Source organism: Dermacentor variabilis, chromosome 11 (genome assembly GCF_050947875.1).
Source record: "Dermacentor variabilis isolate Ectoservices chromosome 11, ASM5094787v1, whole genome shotgun sequence".
Classification (NCBI taxonomy): Eukaryota; Metazoa; Arthropoda; class Arachnida; order Ixodida; family Ixodidae; genus Dermacentor; species Dermacentor variabilis.
In genome coordinates this window covers 31,343,665-31,368,119 of record NC_134578.1, presented here as the reverse complement: position 1 = coordinate 31,368,119, position 24,455 = coordinate 31,343,665, and the positions used below count along the sequence as shown (strand labels likewise).

The following is a 24,455-nucleotide window of genomic DNA, read 5'->3' as shown; positions in this document are numbered from 1 at the left end:
ACAAGCGCTGACTCATGATGAAAAATGTTTCTTCAATAGAGTACAATCAAGCTAGCTATCGGGTCACAAACAATATAATGAAGTTTTGCAGGTGTAAAGGTAGGGGATCGAGTGCCAAGTGATCGGAAACAAGAAATAAAAAAAGCGCGAATAAGCTTTTGGAACTGCTTATATGCGTGTCTATACACTTATATAGCGTATTACGCGTATAACGTATAACACCTGTATACATGTTATATACATGGTAGAACGCGCACAGAGCTACAGATACGAATCTCCCAGAATGCGGTTTTATAGGAAAGAATTGTTGACTGCATACTGTTTGGAAATAGGGTTAACGTTATTTATGTTTTGATAGCACGTCCAAGTATTCGTCGAGAGGTCCCAAGTGTGCGACTTTATTTACAATAGAAGAATTGTGAGAATGTAGGAAACTGTAGTAGAAAATAGTAAAAGAACAACAGCTGAACTGGTAGCTTAAAGCAAGGAAACAGACAGAATACAAGGTTATTACTTTTAGATGTGTCCATTTTTTTTAGAATTCGATGGTTTGTTAGCACCATAGGTGTGAACATGCCCTCATTTCTTCTTTCCCCGCCTCACCCTCACGATGCGAGCAGCATGCTCACCTCACTGTTACCCTCGCGTTGGAAAATTTGATCACCCTCCCTCACCAATGTGCTTAAAAAGGCTACCATCATTCTTTTGCTTTTCGTTTTCTACTATTAGAAGTAAACCATTTCATCGACATGCGGGCTTAGTTTCCAACGCTAGTTGTCTGGTGCAATTCTTATTGCGAGTGTGTGCCCCACTGCTTTACTTCTAGTCGCTTCACCGTATGTCGGTACTCAGGCTCACTCAAAAATGAGATGTTTTGCTTAAAGCTCGCTCAGATTCATCATAGGCAATGACAGAAACTTAGTTTATAGCAGCACGACCAGCGAATGAGCAGTGCCGTGATGCCAGCCAGCAGTGCCGTGATGCCAGCTGAACGGCGCCAGCCACCACTGCTTCCTCCGCACGAAGGCTTCAGCTCCGAAGCAAAACAGGGATTCGGACGAACGCTGAGCAGAAACGGTAACGGCGTTTACGAAAACTGCTAAACTGCAGAAACTCTGACAGCGTCGAACTTGCTCACTTCCGGGAACAGCGCAGCCCACAGCGCGCCATGTTTGACCTTGACCGCAAGAGAGAAAGGGGGATGCTTACACGGCATGCACTATACTCGCAAATGCCCGGATGCTTCGCGCTTTGCAGCGCTCTCTCCCCCACTTCCCTTCCAAGCCTGCTTAGCGCCAAACAAAGGAAATGCGTGGAGAGGAAAGTGTGTTGAAGGGTGGCGCAGACTTTCGCTACCGGCGCATTCAGAAAGAGGCGGGAAAAAGTGGAGGCGCGTCACGTCACAAAATTAAGAGGTTTCGTTCTTGTTTTCCTGGCGGTAAATCGTCCGACAGCTGTGTTAAACTTGTAGGAATACAAAATTCTACTTCAGATGCGAACGTGTTATGAAAGCTGAATTCTTGTGAGTGCGTGCCAGCCGTCGTGGCTGTGGAACTAATGCTGCTTTCGTCAAGCATGAGATGACGTCTTCCATTTATGCCACAGATGTTGCATATCGGCAGTGGGTAAAGTAAAAGAACTTCGCTAGTGATCTGCTACACTTGTCTGGTTTAAATGAGCCTACAGTAATGCACTGAAAAGCTGAAGCTGATACGTTTTCAACAATAAGCATGTCTGTTAACAGCATGAAGCAGCATGACCAATACTTTTGCAATTTATGCGTGTGGATGGCGAAATTCTAAGCAGATATTCAACTAATTAACGAAAATTCACTGACGTAAGTTCCTAACTAATTGTTTTACGGCACATATTGCAATTTACGAATTGTAGCCAGTAAGTTCGTAAGACGTGTCCACTTGGAATTAACTTGCCCGAAGACACCAATTCCGACATATTATTTCCCAAATTATAGGAAGACATATATGGATGCTCCAGTTATTTTTGTGCTTCAATGCTTAAAGGGCCATTTCGCTACAATTTTAGGGGAACAACAGTACATATTTATGGCGAGTTCGATGGCACATATCTCCCAAGTGGTTTCAATCAGGAAGTTAATTCCAAAAGGATACGCTTTACAAACTCATTGGCTGCGATTGGTAAATTGTCATATGTGTTGTAAAGATATTAATTATGAATTAGTGGCTTTTTATTATTTACCAGAATACGGGTTTCGATTTCATGTGTCAGTAATGTCCCCTCCCTAAACTATGTAGCCCGTGGACTAGAATTATGTTATTTGCAACAGGTGATTCTCAGAAATTCTGTAAAACTTTAAAATGATTCCCCTATATATACGGGGTGTCGCACGCATCCCGTTTTTTTTAAAAAGGACGTGCCTTACTACTCGACCATAACCAAGCGCATATTGTCCAGTCGAGTAGAGCAGCGCCAGTAATATTTTGTTGGCGTCGTTCAATGTATAAATAATTGCAACTACCTCATTAAAAATTACTTGCTGTAAAGGCATGCAATAAAATGAAGAAATTGTACAGAATTGAAACAGGAAACCTAAAACTGCCACGTCTTCAGACGGGTACTTTTCTTCCGTTTATTTTTGTCCGGCTGATCAAGAAACATCGCGAAAAAGGAAAAGAAATATAACGTGACCAACCGCCAACCCGCATTAGAATACCTCGATGTAGGCCGTCAGGGTGGAGACACTGCTTTCGCGTCCGCCATAATGGGGCGAGCGCAGATACGGCGGGTAATGAAGCGTCGGCCGATATTATTGTTTAGCATGCGCTTGCCCCAGCAAATTCGGGTGTATAAAGGTCTTGCACATTTACTCGCGACCCCATGACCTCGAGTGTACCGGAATCTTGGAAGAACGCGAACATAATCTTAATCCATAAACAAGGGGAAGTCAAGGACTTGCAAAATTACAGACCGACCAGCTTACTGTCGGTTGCCTACAAAGTATTTGCTAAGGTAATCGCGAATGGAATCAGGAACACCTTAGACTTCTGTCAACCAAAGGACCATACATTATTTCGTAAAGGCTACTCAACAATAGACCATATTCACAGTATCAATCATGTGATAGAGAAATGTGCGGAATATAACCAACCCTTATACATAGCTTTCATTGATTACGAGAAAGCATTTGATTCTGTCGAAACCCCAGCAGTCATGGACGAATTACGGAACCAGGGTGTAGACGAGCCGTATGTAAAAATACTGAAAGATATCTATAGCGGCTGTACAGCCACCACCACCACCACCACCACCACCACCACCACCACCACCACCACCACCACCACCACCACCACCACCACCACCACCACCACCACCACCACCACCACCATCATCATCATCATCATCATCATCATCATCATCATCATCATCATCATCATCATCATCATCAGCCTAGTTACGCCCACTGCAGGGCAAAGGCCTCTCCCATACTTCTCCAACTACCCCGGTCATGTACTAATTGTGGCCATGTTGTCCCTGCAAACATCTTAATTTCATCCGCCCACCTAACTTTCTGCCGCCCCCTGCTACGCTTCCCTTCCCTTGGAATCCAGTCCGTAACCCTTAATGACCATCGGTTATCTTCCCTCCTCATTACATGTCCTGCCCATGCCCATTTCTTTTTCTTGATTTCAACTAAGACGTCGTTTACCCGCGTTTGTTGCCTCACCCAATCTGCTCTTTTCTTATCCCTTAACGTTACACCCATCATTCTTCTTTCCATAGCTCGTTGCGTCGTCCTCAATTTCAGCAGAACCCTTTTCGTAAGCCTCCAGGTTTCTGCCCCATATGTGAGTACTGCTAACACACAGCTGTTATACACTTTCCTTTTGAGGGATAGTGGCAACCTGCTGTTCATGATTTGAGAATGCCTGCCAAACGCACTCCAGCCCATTCTTATTCTTCTGGTTATTTCAGTCTCATGATCCGGATCCGTGGTCACTACCTGCCCTAAGTAGATGTATTCCCTTACCACTTCCAGTGCTTCGCTACCTATCGTAAACTGCTGTTCTCTTCCGAGACTGTTAAACAATACTTTAGTTTTCTGCAAATTAATTTTCAGACCCACCCTTCTGCTTTGCCTCTCCAGGTCAGTGAGCATGCATTGCAATTGGTCTCCTGAGTTACTAAGCAAGGCAATATCATCAGCGAATCGCAAGTTGCTAAGGTATTCTCCATCAACTTTTATCCCCAATTCTTTCCACTCCAGGCCTCTGAATACCTCCTGTAAACATGTTGTGAATAGCATTGGAGATATCGTATCTCCCTGTCTGACGCCTTTCTTTATAGGGATTTTGTTACTTTCTTTGTGGAGGACTACGGTGGCTGTGGAGCCGCTATAGACATGTTCCAGTATTTTTACATATGGCTCATCTAAACCCTGATTCCGTAATGCCTCCATGACTGCTGAGGTTTCGACTGAATCAAACGCTTTCTCGTAATCAATGAAAGCTATATATAAGGGTTGGTTATATTCTGCACATTTCTCTATCACTTGATTGACAGTGTGAATATGGTCTATTGTTGAGTAGCCTTTACGGAATCCTGCCTGGTCCTTTGGTTGACAGAAGTCTAAGGTGTTCCTGATTCTATTTGCGATTACCTTAGTAAGTACTTTGTAGGCAACGGACAGTAAGCTGATCGGTCTATAATTTTTCAAGTCTTAGGCGTCCCCTTTCTTATGGATTAGGATTATGTTAGCGTTCTTCCAAGATTCCGGTACGCTCGAGGTTATGAGGCATTGCGTATACAGGGTGGCCAGTTTCTCTAGAACAATCTGACCACCATCCTTCAACAAATCTGCTGTTACCTGATCCTCCCCAGCTGCCTTCCCCCTTTGCATAGCTCCTAAGGCTTTCTTTACTTCTTCTGGCGTTACCTGTGGGATTTCGAATTCCTCTAGGCTATTCTCTCTTCCACTATCGTCGTGGGTACCACTGGTACTGTATAAATCTCTATAGAACTCCTCAGCCACTTGAACTGTCTCATCCATATTGGTAACGATATTGCCGGCTTTGTCTCTTAACGCACACGTCTGATTCTTGCCTATTCCTAGTTTCTTCTTCACTGTTTTTAGGCTTCCTCCGTTCCTGAGAGCCTGTTCAATTCTATCCATATTATAGTTTCTGATGTCCGCTGTCTTACGCTTGTTGATTAACTTAGAAAGTTCTGCCAGTTCTATTCTAGCTGTAGGGTTAGAGGCTTTCATACATTGGCGCTTCTTGATCAGATCTTTCGTCTCCTGCGATAGCTTACTGGTTTCCTGAATAACGGCGTTACCACCGACTTCTATTGCGCACTCCTTAATGATGCCCATGAGATTGTCGTGCATTGCTGCAACATTAAGGTCCTCTTCCTGAGTTAAAGCCGAGTACCTGTTCTGTAGCTTGATCCGGAATTCCTCTAGTTTCCCTCTTACCGCTAACTCATTGATTGGCTTCTTGTGTACCAGTTTCTTCCGTTCCCTCCTCAAGTCTAGCCACCATAGTCCTCACAGCCACCATAGCCACCACAGCCACCATAGTCCTCCATAAAGAAAGCAACAAAATCCCGATAAAGAAAGGCGTCAGGCAGGGAGATACGATCTCTCCAATGCTATTCACAGCGTGTTTACAGGAGGCCTGGATTAGGAAGAATTGGGGATAAGGGTTAATGGAGAATACCTTGGTAACTTGCGATTCGCTGATGACAATGCGTTGCTTAGTAACTCAGGGGACCAATTGCAATGCATGCGCACTGACCTGGAGAGGCAAAACAGAATGGTGGGCCTAAAAATTAATCTGCAGATAACTAACGTAATATTTAACAGTCTCGGAAGAAAACAGCAGTTTACGATAGGTAGCGAGGCACTGGAAGTAGTAACGGAATACATCTACTTAGGGCAGGTAGTGACCGCTGATCCGGATCATGGGACTGAAATAATCAGAAGAATAAGAATGGGCTGGGGTGCGTTTGGCAGGCATTCTCAGATCATGAACAGCAGGTTGCCATTATCACTGAAAAAGAAAGTGTATAACAGCTGTGTCTTACCAGTACTCACGTAAGGGACAGAAACCTGAAGGCTTACGAAAATGGGTCTACTTAAATTGAGGACGACGCAAAGAGCTATGGAAAAAAGAATGATGGGTGTAACGTTAAGGGATAAAAAGAGAGCAGATTGGGTGAGGGAACAAACGCGAGTTAATGACATCTTAGTTGAAACCAAGAAAAAAATATTGGCATGGGCAAGAGATGTAATTATGAGGGAAGATAACCGATGGTCATTAAGGGTTACGGACTGGATTCCAAGAGAAGGGAAGCGTAGCAGGGGGCGGCAGACAGTTAGGTGGGCGGATTAGATTAAGACGTTTGCAGGGACAACATGGCCACAATTAGCACATGACCGGAGTAGTTGGAGAAGTATGGGAGAGGCCATTGCCCTGCAGTGGGAGTAGCCAGGCTGATGACGATGATGATGACAGTTACTCGGAATCACAAGCGCTTCACTCTAAGAAGAGTTTACACCCTTTGGAGTGCCCCTTCTGCCACACAACGATTATCGTCATCTGCCTTGATGCGTTTTCTTTATTTAACGCTGCGAGCCCGGGACTTTCCAGTAACGAACGGCATGCGCGTTATCAGCATGATAGCATTCCCGACAGGAAAGTAGCAGGCGCGGCGTTTTGAAGAAAGGAAACGCATCAAGGTAGATGACGATTATCGTTGTGTGGCAGAAGGGGCACGCCAAAGGGTGTAAACTGTTCTTAGAGTGTTCTTACACACAGAAATAAAATAGCGCATGCTTGCATGCATATATCTCAGAGGAAATGACTACTGTGCAGCTAGGTCTGCGTTGGCCAACTGGGATGCTCAAACCGATGAATTGCTTGACTAGATTGACTGCTTTGTGAAGGAACGCCTTTCGGTGCTGTCTGGCATGAGAGTTTATAAAGTGCGTAACATGCAGTAGGCTTCGATTGTGTCTTGCTTTCGCAAGAAGAAACAAAGCTTAAAACTTCTTTGCTCGCATAAAGAAGGTTGCCATGCTCCGAGATTATAATCCTTCAACTTCGCGGCGGCGATAGCCGCAAACGCGCTCGGCTGTCATCGATGAACAGGATGCCCGCCGCTATCGGCCGAGCTCAATTTAAAGCCGGTAAGAAACTTCTAGGTAACACGCTAAACTGAGCACGAGGTCGCGGGATCGAATCCCGGCCACGGCGGCCGCATTTCGATGGGGGCGAAATGCGAAAACACCCGTGTGCTTAGATTTAGGTGCACGTTAAAGAACCCCAGGTGGTCAAAATTTCCGGAGTCCTCCACTACGGCGTGCCTCATAATCAGAAAGTGGTTTTGGCACGTAAAACCCCAAATATTATTATTATTATAACACGCTAAAGACAACGACAATATTCTGGAACCCGACATAGTCGTGCGTGGCTCGGATCAATCGAGATAAATCTGGTCGCATCTCGTGTCACAGAAAAACTGATAATGCGGCGTGCCGGCCGCTTTAAGAATGATCAAACAAACAAAAGAAAGCTTCGCGGCATTATTCTAACCACACAATGCTAGTACCTAAAAGCGGACAGGTGCTATACTTGTATGAGAAGCAGAATAGGCGTATAGGCGCTCCTTATCAAGCGGAAAGCGGAAACAGCGCATGCCTTTCATTGTCGAGCACGGCACACAGCGGTACACAACCCCCTGGCATGCTGGTATTTGGGACTGAACACAGTTCAATCGCCCAGCACGTGGCGCACAACACGGAAGCCTTCGCAAGCTCCCCAACAATCCTGTTTTACCAACGCTGGAAGGAACGGACGCAGCGAGCGACTCGCCCCAATATGGCGACCGCGGCCTGAGCCAGAAGGTGTCACCACCTTGTACGGCGGCGCGCTACATCGAGGCACCCTAGCCCGCATCAAAAAGCAGCGCCCTCTGACACGTTCCACGGGAGTTAATGGGTGATCTGCGCCGCTGCGCTGTCGCGTGCGTGGTGCCTCAGATTAAGCAGTAGCTCCGCCACTAACTGCTACGGAGCTTGTACGAAGGCGCTGCTTTTTGATGCGGCCGAACGGTTAGCCACGTGTTATTTTTCATTTTTTGCGGGCTTTCTTTAGCAGCTAGAAAAAAAAACGAATGGGCTAAAATACCTGCCTGGAAAGATGCCAGGTATAGGGTTCTTTCAAATTCCTACAAATTTTTTATCGCACAGCATCCGGAGCAGTAATAAAAAAATACGTAACTGCCCATAATAATTGTTAAGTTGAACGGCATTAACAAAATTTGCTTGCAGCTGAGTAGCTGCAACAACTTGGGAGCAATATGTACTTGATTTTATTCGTGGAGGATGGCCCGTCTTTTTTCAAAAACGCGATGCTTGATAGCTTGTAAGCCTCAGGCGGTACGTTTTTACGTGTTTCGGCGGAGGGTTTCTTGGTATCTCTATCGGAAAATTCCTTGTGGATCCTTATACCTCTGTATGTTTGCTGAATTGCCCTAGCGGAAGGACTGGGAATTGATATGGACTTTGTGCAATATCAGCCCGAAGAATGTCTACAACATATGAAATTATGTGCGTGCGTACAAAAAGATTTTTGTCGCCAGGGAAAAGGGCTATAGCGAATGTTTTCGTGTGGTGTTAGCTATGATCGTCGTCATGTCTTACTGCGAAGCCACAGAAGTTTGTAACTGTTTTGCCATCTTTAAAGTTTGAGGAAGTGTAGTTATATGATCTCACTGTACACCCTGTGTGTTTCGCTACAGAAATGCCAGGATGATAACCACATTTTATAAATTACTCTACAAGTCATGGACGACGGAACTGCATATGGTCACATGAGCGTTCTGCATTTTGGTTGGAGGTGAAACACGCTCTTTAGTCAACCCCGACGGTAACTCAGATCAAAAGGATATCTGATCTTGCATCTAAGTAGGAACGCGAATAAAATAAAAAACCTCACAAGCGAAATGCATATAATTTTTCTTTTTTGCTCATTCGATCGCTTTTAGATCAATGAGAACTTAAAAGAAACGGGGCGCTCTCTATATAGGCATTTTTTGTTAAGTCCTCGCCTGCTTTGTGTCTAAAATAATGTAAGTCATAAAGATGCAGGTCAAGCTCAATAGTGAATTCCGCGACGAAATAGTAATGAATATGGGAACTTACCAAAGCGCCTGCGATTGCTTTCTTTTGCATGCACTGCATGCAGGCCAACCTTCCATGGTATTCCGTTTTTGCTTAATTGCACTTCGTGGCGCCATACGTAATTTTCTACAGGAAGCTATGTTAACATATGATAGACAGTTCCGCCAGTTGGTAATTCATCATTGCAGAACTAGAGTGTGTCGATTCCCGTCTTGCAAAACAAAAAAAATTTCTCAAATAGCACGCTGTTCTCTTATCGTGCGTAGCTTTACTTATCATGCCAGTGGCATTTTTGTTTCAAAATTAGCTTTATTTTCTCTGTCCACGCGAGAAATTGCCGATGCTAGAACGCTGGTCTCTTCGTGAGCCAACCATTTTTGTCACTTAACAATAACAAGTTGAAGTACATTAAACATTGTTAGACTCGTGCCTTTCTTTATGTTGTTTTTAGCTCCCCTTGTATGCGTAATGTGTCTGTCTATGCTTTTTATTATGTGCAGTAATAATTCAACTGTGATCTAGCTTTTCTATGTGCCTTCTATCTGCATTTCATCGTCCTACCGATCTAGTTCCGTAACGGCCTATCGCGAGAACTTCAGTTTACGGAACCCGAATCGTGCTCTATTGTTATACAATCGCCCGTCAGGTCTTTTAAATATACTTTCACCTTCTGTTAGCCAGCTTGTTTATTTGACATTTCTTTTTTTCCCTTTTACTTATTATTCTTCTGTATTTCTTCCTTTTCATGTAGTCTCAAGCAACTAATCTGAAATTGCTTTTAAACTTGCTTTTCCTGTGAAACACCTGCGTTGTCGTTACAAACGTCGTCGAAGCTTTCTCAAGCAAGTACCTTTTTGTAGGAAAGCATTGTTTTCGGCGTACAAGCGAATACAGAAGCAAGAACAAACAGCGTCGGCCTCGAGAAAATAAAATTCCACAAGACCACTTTAGGTGCATTTTGCAAGAGTATTTCCATGTTTACTTTCTTCATACTTTGTGGTCGTAAACCTCTTGTAAATGCATGCGAATTCAGAAGGAAAGAATCGTAGGGCACTGGTAGGATTCACTAGCCATTTTACACGCAGGAAAAAGGCAATTTCTGAAGCGCCAACTGCACAAATGCGAATTCTTGTACGCAGTGTGCTCAAAGTACAAACTTCCACCTTATCTCCTTAACAGAATCTTGTTGCTGCAAGCATTTTTTGTCGCTGCTGACATGGCTCCAGGCCAGAAGGCGGCAACACAGCTTCAATCTCATGAACTTTACAAACGTCACACAAGAAAACATCTTGAAAGTTGAAATCACGCAACTTTCATTCCCGGTTTGTGAATAACTTGAATGGATATGTCATGCGAGATGTCGTTTGCCGTGTATCCGGTGGCGAAATCAAGGTACCTGGACGTCTTGTAAAAAGGGGGTTGGTGCGCTTTAAACACATGGCCAACAGAAGTATAAGTGGAAAGGATGCGCGCAGACTCACAACTGAATTTTATTGTGTGAGGGACGTGTGTTTATAGCGAAGTATAGACCCCCCTCCCCCCCTCCCCTTACTACAAGATGAACTTCCACCAACTAGCCTAACTTTCCGTTCTACTAGCTGGGCGTGTGTCGGAATCTACGTCGTTGGCGATCACGTTGGAACCAAATCTAATAGCCAGGTCTTTCACGTCCACCTTGTAGAACAAGGTTGACTGCCATCAAGATGTTCCTACATACTGAACGCGCCACTTGAGTCCCGGTACCGTTGATTTTGACTTTATTGAAATTCAGACAACATACAATAGTCCAGGTGAAGAGGGCTAAACGTAACACACGTGGTCACCTGACTAGGCCCTAGACACTCTGCATAAGGCTCTCTTGCATGAGGCTCTCTGTAAAGCTCCTGTCTCATTGCACACTGGCCATTATCGTGTGCTTCGACGAGTAACTGACGTCACATACGACATCGTAGCCGCAAGTCCCACTATGTTATCTACTACTTCGGCACAGTATGTTCCATAGGTTCAAGGTAAAGCTATACCACTCTCCCTGTGTTCCCACTTCAAAGACGCACCGAGACGGTGCTCCTGCCACCGGTCTTGCGGTTACGTGACTCGGCAACGAAATCGGCGGCCACCGAACGGAAAACTACACAGCGCCTTTGCACCTATTTGCTGGCCTCTGCATTGTGGCATAGTTTCGCTACCGTGCAGGCTTCCATGTAACAATATGAGTGAAAACAGTGCATCCTGCTGCCGATAATAATGATATAACAGATATAAGTTATCCTACAGATATAACAGACATGAAGAAAGACAAAATAACTTAGAAAGCAACATTTGTTTATGCTATGGTTACAATTCTGCTCTCAATATATAGGTATGTGGCATTGTATCACCATCGCTCCTTCCCAGAAATACAACAGAGGACTACTCACTCTACTAGATAGCTGCCGCTGCTTAAAGCAGTCATGCTCGCAGTTCTGGCTGTGTTGGCGTGCAAAATAGGGCTGATCTTTATGACACGATGCCTTTCACTCTTTCCTACACAGCTACGCTAAACTAAACAACAAAGAATGCCAGAAGCCATTGCTGCCCAAACGAACGCTAACGCCCCTCGTCGAAGCGGTTGGATGCAGTGACATTCCTTGCTCGACTTCTGTTAATCATGTAATTTTGCCAAAGCGATTCGTAATAAACATTTACCAGAACAGAAACTGAATGGCAGCTGAGTCAAGTTGTTCTAGGAACACGCTTCAGTATCACAATTCTACAAATCATAAACTCCATCAACTATATTCCCTATGCCCACTTGTCATGTGCGTTCAATGAACACGTTTAAGTTTTTATATACTTAAGTTACATTCCTTTGACATTAAGGGTTTCGGCCAATGCGCTTTCGAATGAGTTCGAGGGCAACATTATGCAAGATATCATTAGCCCTGTATCCAGTGGCGAAATCTAGGTGGCGGAAGGTCCGAACAGGAACCGCGTAGTTTAATATGACGTTCGAACCAAGAGCGGCAGCCATTGTCGACACGTCGGTTGCTCCAGCCAAGGTATCCCCGTGTGACCAAAACAAGGCCACCGGTAAACGTATGCGCTCCAGTGGGTACGGTGGGGCAGTTCTCTGCGCATCAGAAGCAGCACATCGAGAAGAACAAAACGACATTGATATACTTTTCCCGTCCTTATGATACATATAGCCGACAAAGAAATCGCGCTCAAACGCGTGCAATGTGGTGCCTTGCGGTGGTTCTTTGCAGTTTTTAGCAGAAATATTTACGATTGTGTCTGGATTTCTCTCAATGTTCGCACACCATACCGCAAGTCCAATATAAGAGCAGCAGGAAGGGGAAGGGGGAGGGCTTGTGTTAATATATTGCCACTGCCATCAGCCTGAGTGCTTAGATGTCCACAGGACAACAGTTTGTAACAAGAATGTACTTTTGTGCTAGTTGGTTACAGGTGGTTATTTTTCGGTTGATTATGTTCGATTTTCATATTTTAGTCCAACAATAAACATCAGTCGGCTGTCAGCACTTTGTCTTGTTAATTCGGTTGTCCCGTTCTTGCTTGCGCTGGAAAGAAAGGCTATTACATATATAGTACAATACTTGAAATATTGGAGCATATTGAGAAATAAGGATAACAGCCGATCACTACAAAAGTTATGGTGAGTAATGACATTACAGGCACTCCTTTTTGTCTCGGCAATATGTATCTGCACCAACACCTCTTCAGAGTCAAGTCTGCCTCGTAAAGTGAAAATTGTGAACGTTTGCTAAAAATCTTGGGTGTCATTTACCTGTCCATATCGACGAATATTCTCGGAGGGACCATGGTCGTACATGACGAAGTTCCTGGCTTTGTAAAGCTGAAATGAAGAATTCATTCTCTGAAGGACGACTGCCACATCATCCTATCTAGACTGAAGGTTTCAGTTTCAGTTTCAGTTTATTCTTCATTGAGAAAACAATGAGCAAATAAAAAATAGTATTTCAAATAGTACAACTAGTACAAGTAGTAGTGTAGCCGCAGAAAGGATTTACAGGTTCCGCTCAGCAGAGCTGTTGCCCTCTGCTAAAGTGAACTAAACTTTGCCAATTGTATCAGCTTCGAATAGGATCTCAGGTAATAGGTCTGCGCTGGCATTCGTTTCCCGCTCTTTCCAACATGCCGCTTGTGCTTGAGGAGCATTTGCTTCACTATCTTTTGCTGTTTACTATGTTCGTTTCTTCTGAAACATCGACCACCAGACGTGTAATGAAATAGCTCTTTGTGAGCAATGGATGTGGCGCCGAACCAATAGACGAGGCTTAGTAATCAAGGCATGCAAAGAAAGCTTCGCTTTCAACGATAGCCTTGATTGGCAGCGCTCAAGTGTCAACCACATGAACAAATGCATTTATATTGTTGCGTAGGTAGCCAAGACAGAATACGGTGCACGGAATTCGAGAGAATCAGTCCATTCGTTCTGCACGGTGATGGCAACCACTTGTGCTTTCCTTAACTTTTTCACACATAAGTCTGTTTTTGGAGACATTCACCACATGCTCATGATGATACATTCATGCCGAACCATCCGAGTGCTTTGCAAGGGCATTGTAAAATATAACTCTACCACGTGAGGGTAGCAAACTGGATAAAGTCTATAGTTACCCACCCTGCCCTTTCTTTCTCGCTCTCTCTTTCTCTATAAGCAAATCAGCAAATTAGACTCGACGTTCCAAGGATATCTCTCATTCCTTTTACATTGAATTTCGGAAACCTGTGTTATCTGTCAACATGAAATTCGCATGAAGTAACCTTATCGTAACTTGTTCGCGTAAACAAAGTCGTCTAAGCCCTTGCACCACTCGAGTAGAAAGCGAATAAGATGTAATACCTGGTGGAAATGAAGAAGGTTTTGCACGGTTGTGCCCATCGGCATGTGACCCATGTATACTGGAACACGAGTCTGAAATTAAGCGAGGTTCACAAGAAATAACCAGTGGAACGACTAAAATGAAAATACCAAGACTGCGTGCTCCACATTAGTTTTACATATCTGAAATGGAAATTTAGCCTCAACAATAACACTCACGAAACCGAAATAAGTTACCTTCGTATGATATATTGGTATGCATAAATGTTATATTGAGGCAGATTAAATTAATAACGCCGTATAGCTATAGAGTAGTTACGTGAACTTGCATGGCAAGTATAGCTCACTGAAATGCTGCATTGCCAGATGCGCTTTTAGACAGGCCCTTTGCTCTCTTCAACAAACATGAATGTAGTCTATACCTTAAGTATGCACAATTCATAGAGTGCATGCAGCACGGATTTGCGCAAACAAATATGTTTGACGATATAAGGTTGTTTGATCATTCACAGCCTAAGCCTAAACGAGCATATTTTTGGATCGTGTACGTTTCTCTCTTGTTGACACAATGCAGATACGTCGATATCAAAGTTCTAAGCAATCTACAGCATAATCGCTCAGTTTTGGCCACCTTCTTTCACGTCCCTTTAATCTTCACTTTGAAGATTGACGAATAGTGCAGATAGAAAAAACATTGTGCGTGTCATTTTGTCCATTTCGTTTCACGCAGCATTATTATTGACTTGCCAGAGGCTACAAAAACATAAAGCAACGCCGCCTGGTGACTTTAAACCTTGCACGCGAAAAAGGAAAACACTGAAGTCTTGGCTCCCGAAAGCTGAATCAAATAGAAAAATTTACATTGGTAGAGAACTATGGTTGAGAGGTTGGAGAATCACAAAGTGCTACCGAGTGTGATGACACATATTGTAGTGTCACATATTGTGTCACATTGTCACAGTGTGTCACAATGTGTGTCACATACATATTGTCGTGACACTTATTGTAGTGTTCAGGGTATTTCGCGCTTCTGCACACGTTCAAGCTGACTGGGGATTCGGTGCTCCTCTCAGCCCGCAGGTCAGAGGATGGCCACCGCACTGTCACGATTGTTGACATCCGAACGTTCTTCCTTTCAAGTGCCTGATTTGCGACGGGCATGCGTGGCATGTAGAGCCCTCATATTGAGAGGGACAACGCTGTGCTGGTGCTTTGCACGTCCCTGCAGTCGTTTCTTGCAGGCGGCACTCTGTGGCGGGCTGCAGCGAATCCTACAACTGCGATAATAAAGGATATTTTGGCCACGCAACCGGCAGTCTTGACTGAATCGCAAGTTCCTTAATTAGTGCGCACCTTGTTGAACTGTTCCGGGCTGCAAAAGTCGTTTAGCGTGAAGCCGAGAGCACAGAGGGCGCCTCCGCAGAGAGTACACGCCGCTGAGATCAATGCCCTGAGGGCTTTAGAAGTACCAAGGTAACCTGCATCCGTGAAGGGGTAGACAATTTCCTGCAAAGATCCATGATCACTTGATCACTTTGCCTTCCAAGAGGAGTCTACAATATTTGTAACTGAAGTGAAATTCCATGCCGCAGTTGCCAAAAAGTTAACATATAATTGCTAATGCTGATTTGACACCTGAAGGAAGGCGCCTTCAAGAGCGGGTCGCCATAATTAGATATCATAAGTAATAGTGAAAGCAGGAGGTGCACATGTGCGTGACTGATATACTTGCCTTACAACAGTTTTCCTATCTGTTTAGTGCTTTTTCTCTTTCCCAAATACTTCAAAGCTACATGCTGCCAATATTTTCTCCACATAGAGTTCCTTACTGTAGCTAAAATATCCGCCTTCTTCTTTTCTATCATGCAAAACCATGCTGCTAGTTATTTTGCGGGACTCCCAAGTCTGATTTCAATATCTACTAAATAAATGTACACAGAACTTAGAGGCGAAATACTACTTGTATGAACTGATTTAGTCTGGTGCTTCTACTGTCCCACTAACTCCACCAAGGATACTGCCTGCTTTCTTGACAAAAACACATGGCTTTCTCGGAATGTTGGCATGCTACCACTGTTCTTCAGTTCCCTTTTGGATTCAACAAACCTGGACATACATTGAAGCCAATATTGCCTTATAGCCCTGGTGAACTGCTTGTTAGGCATCCTACGATTGGGCTTGGTAAGCAGCTACCTTGGCTCGGGAGAGTGATTCGAAGGAAAGACTATTAAATGCGCCAGTTCTTTGAGTTTTCTGTAAAGCTTCTTAAGTCTTAGACTAATATCCCCTAGCAACTGAATTCTTCAATAATTTTTCAGGTCTGATCACAGCGCAGCAAGTTCTTTCCCAGCACAAAAATGTAGCAGTAAGTTATAGCTACAAGTATGTTTACTGTATAGAAACCATGGCTTTATTTAAGGCGCAGTATTTGTCAAAACTAAGAAAGGAGAACAAGTCAGTGCGTGCTAAGCCGCATCCGATTGCAATTATTCCGTTAAATTACAAGTTCAATTGCCGTTGCTCGAAATATGTGCACATAAATTCGTTAACCATTGGCGCATTTCATCTCCTTCGTTAAATGTGCTACTACTTGGTGTATATTTTTTACTGTTATCACCGCGATCGCCAGCGTGTCCAGTCTTGTGTTCTTTGTGTCTGTATGTGTTACAATGGCTTTACCAAGTATCAGCGAAGTAGTCTATGAGCAACTTATTTCGAGTCACATTGCTCTACTTACAAGTAGTGCATTGCTCTACTTGTAAATCATGGTACCGTATTTAGTTAAAGAGCTCAAGTGCTAAATTTTTATTATGATTACATGGTTTTACATTTGTATAAGAATAAAACAACTTGCCATGAGAGAAGGGACATACGGTATTAGTAGCGAAGTTGGAGGCCCTATGTGGGTGAGATTTCCAACAGGACCATACGCCACGAGAAGGTCTACCTGCATGGGTGAAGTGGTTTTCTTGCATCCTTTCGGTGTATTTGTCGCATACCATTGTGAAAAACAATATGCAAACTGTCGTTATGGTATCCAAATGGCGTCACTTATTTGCATGCGCTTTTTAATTTATTTCCCTCTTAGAGCGTGCTATTGGATTTGCTGTAATTTGACTGGGTATATCAAAGCCACCATAAAAGGCTGCTTGACTGCAGTAATTGTTTAGTATTCTAATTGTTTATTATATATCTGGTAAATTGTTGCCGGTAATGCATGCTTACATCATGTAAAGGGGTTGCTCTACTTTTTGTCATAGAGTCTTTTTTTCATCTTGGGCACCTTTGATATGATATGTAGATTTTATATAATGGTGGAAATGCGTACTCGACATCCTCGAACACCACATCTTTAGAAATTGGAAAGTCCAAACAACAGGGAAATTGGTTTCTTAGAACTTAAGCCAAAAGGAATATCTACAATAATAAAGCGCGAGTTTGTTACCCCTCCAGTTTACTTTTTAGCTGCTAACACGGGAGACATGAAGAGCTGATTGTACAAGCAGCCAGTTTACTCGGATAGCGATGCTGAATTATCTTGTAGGATTACTCAACGCCGCTAACCAAGTAAATTGGCTGCATTTCACTTTCTACTTAGCATATGTATTCTGTTACTCAACTTCTATTTATTGCCATTAGAGGGCACAACTTTTGAATAGCAGGTGCATTTAGCAAAGAATGTGCTTCCGGGTAGGCGCCCGCTTTCGAGTTCACCTCCTGTCATCAGTGACACGAGGCGGATGCCTTCGCTGAGGTATAGCTGACGCACTTTCTCAGTGACCAAATAGCAATTCTGGCATACCAGTAATCTTTTTAAAAAAAGGAGTCTTAAAGTTAATTTCTTGTACCGTCACTATGTGCACTTTACTAATGAGATCCTCGAACCTCCTCCTCAATTCCGTATTGACGTCCGAGTTTTGTCGTATAAATATTCCAGACAAAGTACCTTCTAAGTTGCAGTGAGCACTCTGTGCAGGTGTTGCGATGTATATTGAACGCACGTTGTCATATTTATGTGTGTTCGTGCGTGTGTGTGTATGTGTGTGTGCATTTATATGCTTGTATGCATGTGCAAAAGCATAGCCAGATTAATTGACTGCGACCAAAGTCAGCGGACGCAAACGAAATGTAGATCTGCGGTTTCTGACTCACTGTGGGTGGTTACACGTGACAGGACACGCCCATGCTTTAAATCCCACACTCGAGGTCTGAGGTGCTTATCCTTACTGACTGCACATACTTGAGGACGCCTCACCTTCGTGTTGTACTCTGGCCGTACAGAGTGCAGCACAAGATTCGCCATTACACCCTGAGAGAGTGCCACTGTTGTCAGTTTGGGGGCGCCCGTGGCCTTAAGGACATGGTCGATGCAAGCGGCCAAGTCGTAGCGCCCTAATTCGTCGAAGCTGCAGCGATGTTAAGCAATTAATGTCAAATAAATCTGTCATATGTTTCTGTTTTGCCTAGCTGCAAAGATACCGAGAAACGTGCGTGTTACCTCCATCGCCAGTACTTAGGGTCCCTCTGCGAAAATCTCGTGCTGTTTGAGTAGGGCCTTGACTCCCTGTTACTCATGGCCCAGACGTCGAATCCGCTGTCGGCGAACAGAAAGCCTGGAAATGGAGTACACCCCCATTAAATAGGAAACCTAATAAAATGAATAAAACACAGGAATCGGAAAATACACTGGGGCAGGTGGCAAGTGGTAGTGATATGTCTTCGTCGGCTCACATATTGTGGCTGCCATTTGTAGTCAGAACATTTCGGCAAAAGTGCAAGCGTTCGCACTCTACGGGCATTCCTAAGGATAAACACGGATTGTGTTAAAATGTGTTGGTTGAACGGTCCCGTAAGAAATGACTTGCTGGTTATCAAAGGAACAGCTCGTATGAATAATCGGCACAGGCTCTCCTAAGCTTGTTACTGCCACTGGAGAAAAGTGTACATTTGACCGATTTTGAGGGAAGTAACTTTCAAGACTTTCTACTCACTCAGATTAAGACATACGTCTAAGGTGTGCCGTATGTCTCACCTAAGAATGCGGCACATTATGCATGCATTATTTAACTGCGGTCTTCATCCCTCTTTTATTGTGATACATTTACGTGCTGAGCTCTAGCGTAAAACCCTGTCGAAAGCAAGAAGCGTTGTCCGTGAGAATGTCCACAGTTCTAAAGACACTGACTGCTGCACTGAACATTGAATAGCTGCATGCTTTTCACCTCAATAAATATGGGAACTTGCATTAATATGTATTGCGTCGTTTCATACATCTTCTGAACTCTAACTAAATGCATTGCGCCCTTACACTGTAGCCAACAGCAATAATCAACTGATGGCGAACAAACCATATAGTTCGAAGCAACGTTAGGACAAGGGAACCTTTTCTTGTCAAGGGAAGTCCTCTTGTCGTAACGTTGACTTTATGCTGATGTCTTCTTTATTTATCCACTGTTTATTGAGCGCTTTGTCTAATTTGGACATGTGCAACAGTGTGTGATGAAAATCGTCTGTGAAGACGCAAATTCTTGGCGCCACATTATGTTCAACAAGCGACTAGGAAGTCTCTCTCAATTCTAATTTCAAGGAAAATCGAATTACAGCGATTTCAGTTTGTTTCTAATTTTTTGTCCAGAACTGTCTGTACACACACTCCTGGGCCCGTTATTATCCTCTTGCCATCTAATGGCACTTGTAAAGCGTCGTCCAAATACTCGAATCAAAATGGGACTTCAAATAAACAAGATTCGACAAACATAAGAAAAAAGCCACAGTTCCGCATGCAAGGCGTAGCATCGATTACGATAGCAAATTCATGGACAGCTATATGAAGTAACGATAGTAGTTTTATCGGCCACATAAACTTGTAAACATAGGCATGCTAACTAAATCAACAAGCATGGCGCACTAGCCAACATGAACACATCTCACTAGATGACCGCGGAAACTCGCTGTCACTACGCTGCAGTGAGGAAACGCAACCGCAACAGCGAGCAAATCGACTTTTCGTGCAGCCGTTCGCATCAACGCGAAGCACGCCGCGAAGACACACCACAGCGTGGACCCGGCCTCGTCGCAGATGGCTTTCGATGCAGCCGTGCGCGCGTGACCACGCGGGGCTGCATTTTTAAGCCGTAAGCCTTTAGTGGCTCATGAGTGTCCGGGCGCAGTCCGGGGTGGACGCACGAAAGCGGTGATCACCGGCGAGGGGAGCAAGGAGAGGAGACGCCATGCCAGTAGCACTGGGCGAGTGGGTGCGTGGGGCTGCGCGCACATCGGCGACAAAACTTACAGCCATATGGCTGTGATTGCATCTCATGCTCGCAGCCACGGCGGCGTCCGTTCGCAGAACAGCTCAGACAACAGCAACAGAGGCAGTCACAGATAAGCTTTCGCCTATCGCAATTTAGCCCAGCGAAGTGCCCATAGATTTCTTACAATTGCTAGTTGCTACAGCGGAATCGTGGCGTTTCTCGAGGCACTCGACGTTTCTGCGCCGGCGAGAGTAAGAGCGGGTCCGAGAGAGAAAATGTGGGGGCCTTTTCTCCTTGAGTATCTGACTCTGCCTAGGCACTACGGTGGAGAAGTGTCATTGCGCGTGTTTTATGCGTTTGTTCCTAGGCGTGCCGGCATTGCGGAGTGGGGTCGAGTTTGTTTACGCTCGGACGCTAGCTGCCGATGCGGTGAAACAGGTGAAGCACCGCGCACTGATGCCCCATTTCGCGATCGCTGAGTTTAAAGGTACGTCGAACACACTTTCTAGAGTGTGCGGTGCTGGTGATGAGCCAGTCATGCCGGATTATAACCATTGTCGCGCCTTACGGCACTCTGAGTGAAAAAAAAGGAGAAAAAACATTACTGATTTTCCCGGGGGAGTAATCGGGGCCGCAGTAGAGGCCGAGCCTGTTCTCCTAGACTTTTCCGGAACATTTTCGTGTGATCCGCCTTTGAGTGAAATAAAGAAACAGCGCCTTAGGAACCGCGGTTGAACGCGATTGCCTGATGTCACACCGTGAGGATTACTGGCTTTGCGTCTCGTCCATGTTAGGTTAGTTAGCTTAGCTTAGGTTTATGTTACCGTTGGTTACGTTAGGTTAGCGTAAAAGGCGTTAGAGTGGCACGGCGCATTCTCACAGCGCTTGCGCCGTGCGGATTATTGTCTTTGCGTCGAGGCCACGTTATCTTCTGTTAGGTCAACTTTACCTTTGGTTAGGTTAGGTTAACGATACGTTAGGATTGGTTAACGTAAAAGCCGTCAGGGTGGCGCGGCGTATTCTCACAGCAGTTACGTAGCGAGCATTATTGTCTTTTTTGTCTCGGCCTCGTTAGGTTAGGTTACCTTTAGGTTATGTTAACCACTTTAGGTTTCAGCCACTTGCGTTCAACGGTGGTTGCTAAGGCGCTCTGCCTTCTGGATTTTCAATGTATGCGGACGGCCCTCTTGGACGGTCCCTACGGCTCCCTCGGAAACGTCTCCGATATTATAGCTTGTTTGACAGCGCTGGCAGCCAGCGTCGAAGCGTAAACAAACTCGACCCCACTCCGCAATGCCGGGACGCCTAGGGACAAACGCACAGAACAGGCGCTAACAAACTCCTCCGTAATGCCTACATTCTTAAGCAAATCCACACTCTTTGGGTCATGTCTTGCCCCACAACGATAATCGTCATCTGTCTTGCTTGCGTTTCCTTTCCTGAAAACGCTGCGCTCGCTACTTTCCCGGTGAGAATGCTATGTCATGGTGATAACGCGCATGCCGTTCGTGACTGCGAAGTACCGGGCTCGCAGCCTTAAATAAAGGAAATGCGGGGAATACCGATGACAATTATCGTTGTGCGGCAAGATACGACCCAACAGGTGTTATTTTGTTTTAGAGCGTAGGCAGAGTCATATATTCAAGGACCAAAAGCACCCACATTTTTCTCTATCGCAGCCGCTCTTACTCGCGCATGCGCGCGAAAGTCCGGCGCCTCCGCAAGTGCCACACCCCGCTGTACTTACTAGCAGTTGCAAAGTCGCGCCCGGGTCGCCCGCAGTAGAACGCGCGCCGCTTTCGTCCCCTCCCACCGAAGACATGCGCGATGCAAGGCAGTGCGCTTCATCCGTGCTTTTTGCCGTTACGTGCGCGAGATTGAGCCGCGAACGTCGGCTCACCCTCGCACCCGTTCACTCGCACACACAGTTACGGCAAGCGGTGACGATTTTATCGCCCTTTGCCGTTATACGGAACCTCGCGGCGACGGCGACGTCCACGCCGACGGCAGGAATGCGCCTGAAGTGTCCATATAATTGCTATCGCAATAAAAAGGAACTTCGATTTAACGAACACAGTTCAGTCAGAGCAAAAGATAGTTGCCTAGACAGAGATAGATAGTTGCCTGGACTCTCCCAAGGGAAATTGATGAAGTAAAGATCGGACGTTGAGAGCAATGGTGGCACGAAAAGCACAGGATGTCGACGTGGTGTCTCGCTTCCTTGACCTGCGGCACTTTGTCCGTCGGCGCGCATGCCGTGAGCAACCCTGATCACTTGGAGCATGTATCCGTCGTCCGTGGTCGCGTAACTTGTCTCGCATGGGTAGCCACGGTATCTTATGAGCTCACACTGCGTCAGCGCAAACGTAAACGTAGTGCAATTGTCATCATCAGTCAGACTAAGCACGCCTTAGCAAGACGAAAATCTCGCTGAAAGCCGAGATGTCAAATCTTCCACATAACGTTCATAGTTCACAAGTTTACTTCAGGGCTGAGGATATTAGCCTTTTAAAATCGAAAAAGAACAGACCTTCATTAGGCTTAGATTTTTACTACAGGAGCTGTTCTTCATTCGATAAACTTTTTTATTCAGGCTATGAAGAGGACATTAGGCCGAAATAGGCCTCCAGCTACTCGGAGTCTCAGAAAGCGTTATTATTGTGCACATGTGCTCTTATGCCTTCTTTGTGCGCAAAGACATTACTAGCTACTCCTAGTCTCTAAAACAGCATTGTACACATCGGCTCTTATGCGTACTTAAACATAGCTTCGATGTTCTTGTACACATACCCTATACATACAGTATACATTCTTATGATTTCAGTAAGAGGAACGCAACGTTACAAATAAATTCTAAAAGCCACAGCATAGACAGAAACTACACAACCTCTTAACGTACAAGCGGAGAGTAGGAGTATGTAGAAGACGCTTCTTTTTACAAAACCACCTTAACTGCACCATCTAACTATCGCATCTCAGAAATCGCTCAGCGTTCCTTCATCGAAGCACATTCAGCACAGCAAGCACCATGCCACACCTGTCGTCATGGTCTTAAATAGTTAGTGTCTTCAAGTTGGCTCGCAATATTTAATGTTATCAGTACTGCAATAATTGTTAACTACAGTGACACTCTTTTGAACTCAGGCAGTCGAAAGAAGAGCGTAACAACTCCAACTCACGGGCGTCATGCTAGCCTCCAGTTTCATATCTTCTTTCCCGGTAATTACGGCAACGAAGGCCATGAGCCATGCTGCCGAAATCTGACGCAGGACGTCCATGTTGAGGGATTGGTCGATCGCTAGACAAATGCGAGGAACGTGGGACGAGACTTGCATATAAAGCTTCCTCATACGTGAACGCATCACTTGTACGAGCACCAACGATGCCTGAGATACGCGGTCGCATGGTGCACATCACCTCGCTTTCAAGCACTATGAGAAAGAAAGAACCTATTTGGTGACGTCAAGCAACAGCACGGCGGCATCGTTGCCGCGCCGAAATGTACGATGCCGCAAGGGGTATTTGTGTGGGCGTTTGCGAATGCTTGCGAGTACTATCGTGCAGATACGCGCAACAGGTTGTTGCCGCAACGCGAGGAAATCCGCGGAGAGATGCAGCCGCTGCACAAGCGCTGCCCATAGCGCACGAGTTAATCAATATCCCGTTCCCTGTATGTGACGGCGTTTGTACAGCAGTCGCGGACAGACCGGCCAGGTTGCGTAACGTGGCCGCGAGCAAGTTGGGTGATTTCAATCTTGTGACTTGATTGAATGTCCTCGCCCAGCGATGTTCGGTGGCCTGCTGTAGCGGATGGACTGAGTGAAAAAAAAAGAAAGCTCGGCTTCAATAGAGGCTCACACGTGATAAGGCCACACGGGATATGTCATCCTGTCCGGCCGCCTCGCAGTGCTAAGTGAAAGCTGTGAAGTAACGATATTACTGTGTAGTATAGGTTCTATTACCCCAAAGAAGGGAGACTTGAAAGAGTTGTCTTATGCATGTTTGATCTGTTGTTCCTGTTCACACAATACATGGTTTCGAGAAACCATGTATTTGTACTCAGTGAGGTATTTTGCTAATTACACTTTTTATCCTTAACTGAACCTTTCTGGACAATAATTTTAAAGCGAAGCTTTCCTTCACGAATTTCTAGAAGATTGGCTTGCTTAATTGACTGGTGGGGTTCTTACCA

The 24,455-nt window shown here is 45.0% G+C and overlaps 2 protein-coding genes across 3 annotated transcripts; both read right to left on the bottom strand.

Moving 5' to 3' along the window:
* Nucleotides 1-10,111: 10,111 nt before the first annotated feature.
* LOC142564914 (lipase lipl-1-like) lies at nt 10,112-15,510 on the bottom strand. The gene is made up of 4 exons (XM_075676114.1): nt 15,363-15,510; nt 14,031-14,102; nt 12,951-13,019; nt 10,112-12,272 (listed from the first exon to the last, which is right to left on the bottom strand). Exons 2-4 carry the CDS (start codon nt 14,082-14,084, stop codon nt 12,018-12,020), a joined length of 378 nt encoding a protein of 125 aa, XP_075532229.1. The 5' UTR covers nt 14,085-14,102; nt 15,363-15,510; the 3' UTR covers nt 10,112-12,017.
* A 1,294-nt stretch (nt 15,511-16,804) lies between these two features.
* Nucleotides 16,805-23,784, bottom strand: LOC142564911 (lipase 1-like). Of its 2 annotated transcripts, XM_075676113.1 has the most exons (4): nt 23,443-23,784; nt 18,508-18,622; nt 18,265-18,415; nt 16,805-16,956 (listed from the first exon to the last, which is right to left on the bottom strand). In XM_075676113.1, exons 2-4 carry the CDS (start codon nt 18,582-18,584, stop codon nt 16,834-16,836), a joined length of 351 nt encoding a protein of 116 aa, XP_075532228.1. In that variant the 5' UTR covers nt 18,585-18,622; nt 23,443-23,784; the 3' UTR covers nt 16,805-16,833. The 2 variants fall into 2 exon arrangements, 1 of the variants encoding a protein (XP_075532228.1); XR_012824709.1 differs by lacking the exons at nt 16,805-16,956; nt 18,265-18,415; nt 18,508-18,622 and adding an exon at nt 22,092-22,613.
* Between the last annotated feature and the right edge of the window lie 671 nt (nt 23,785-24,455).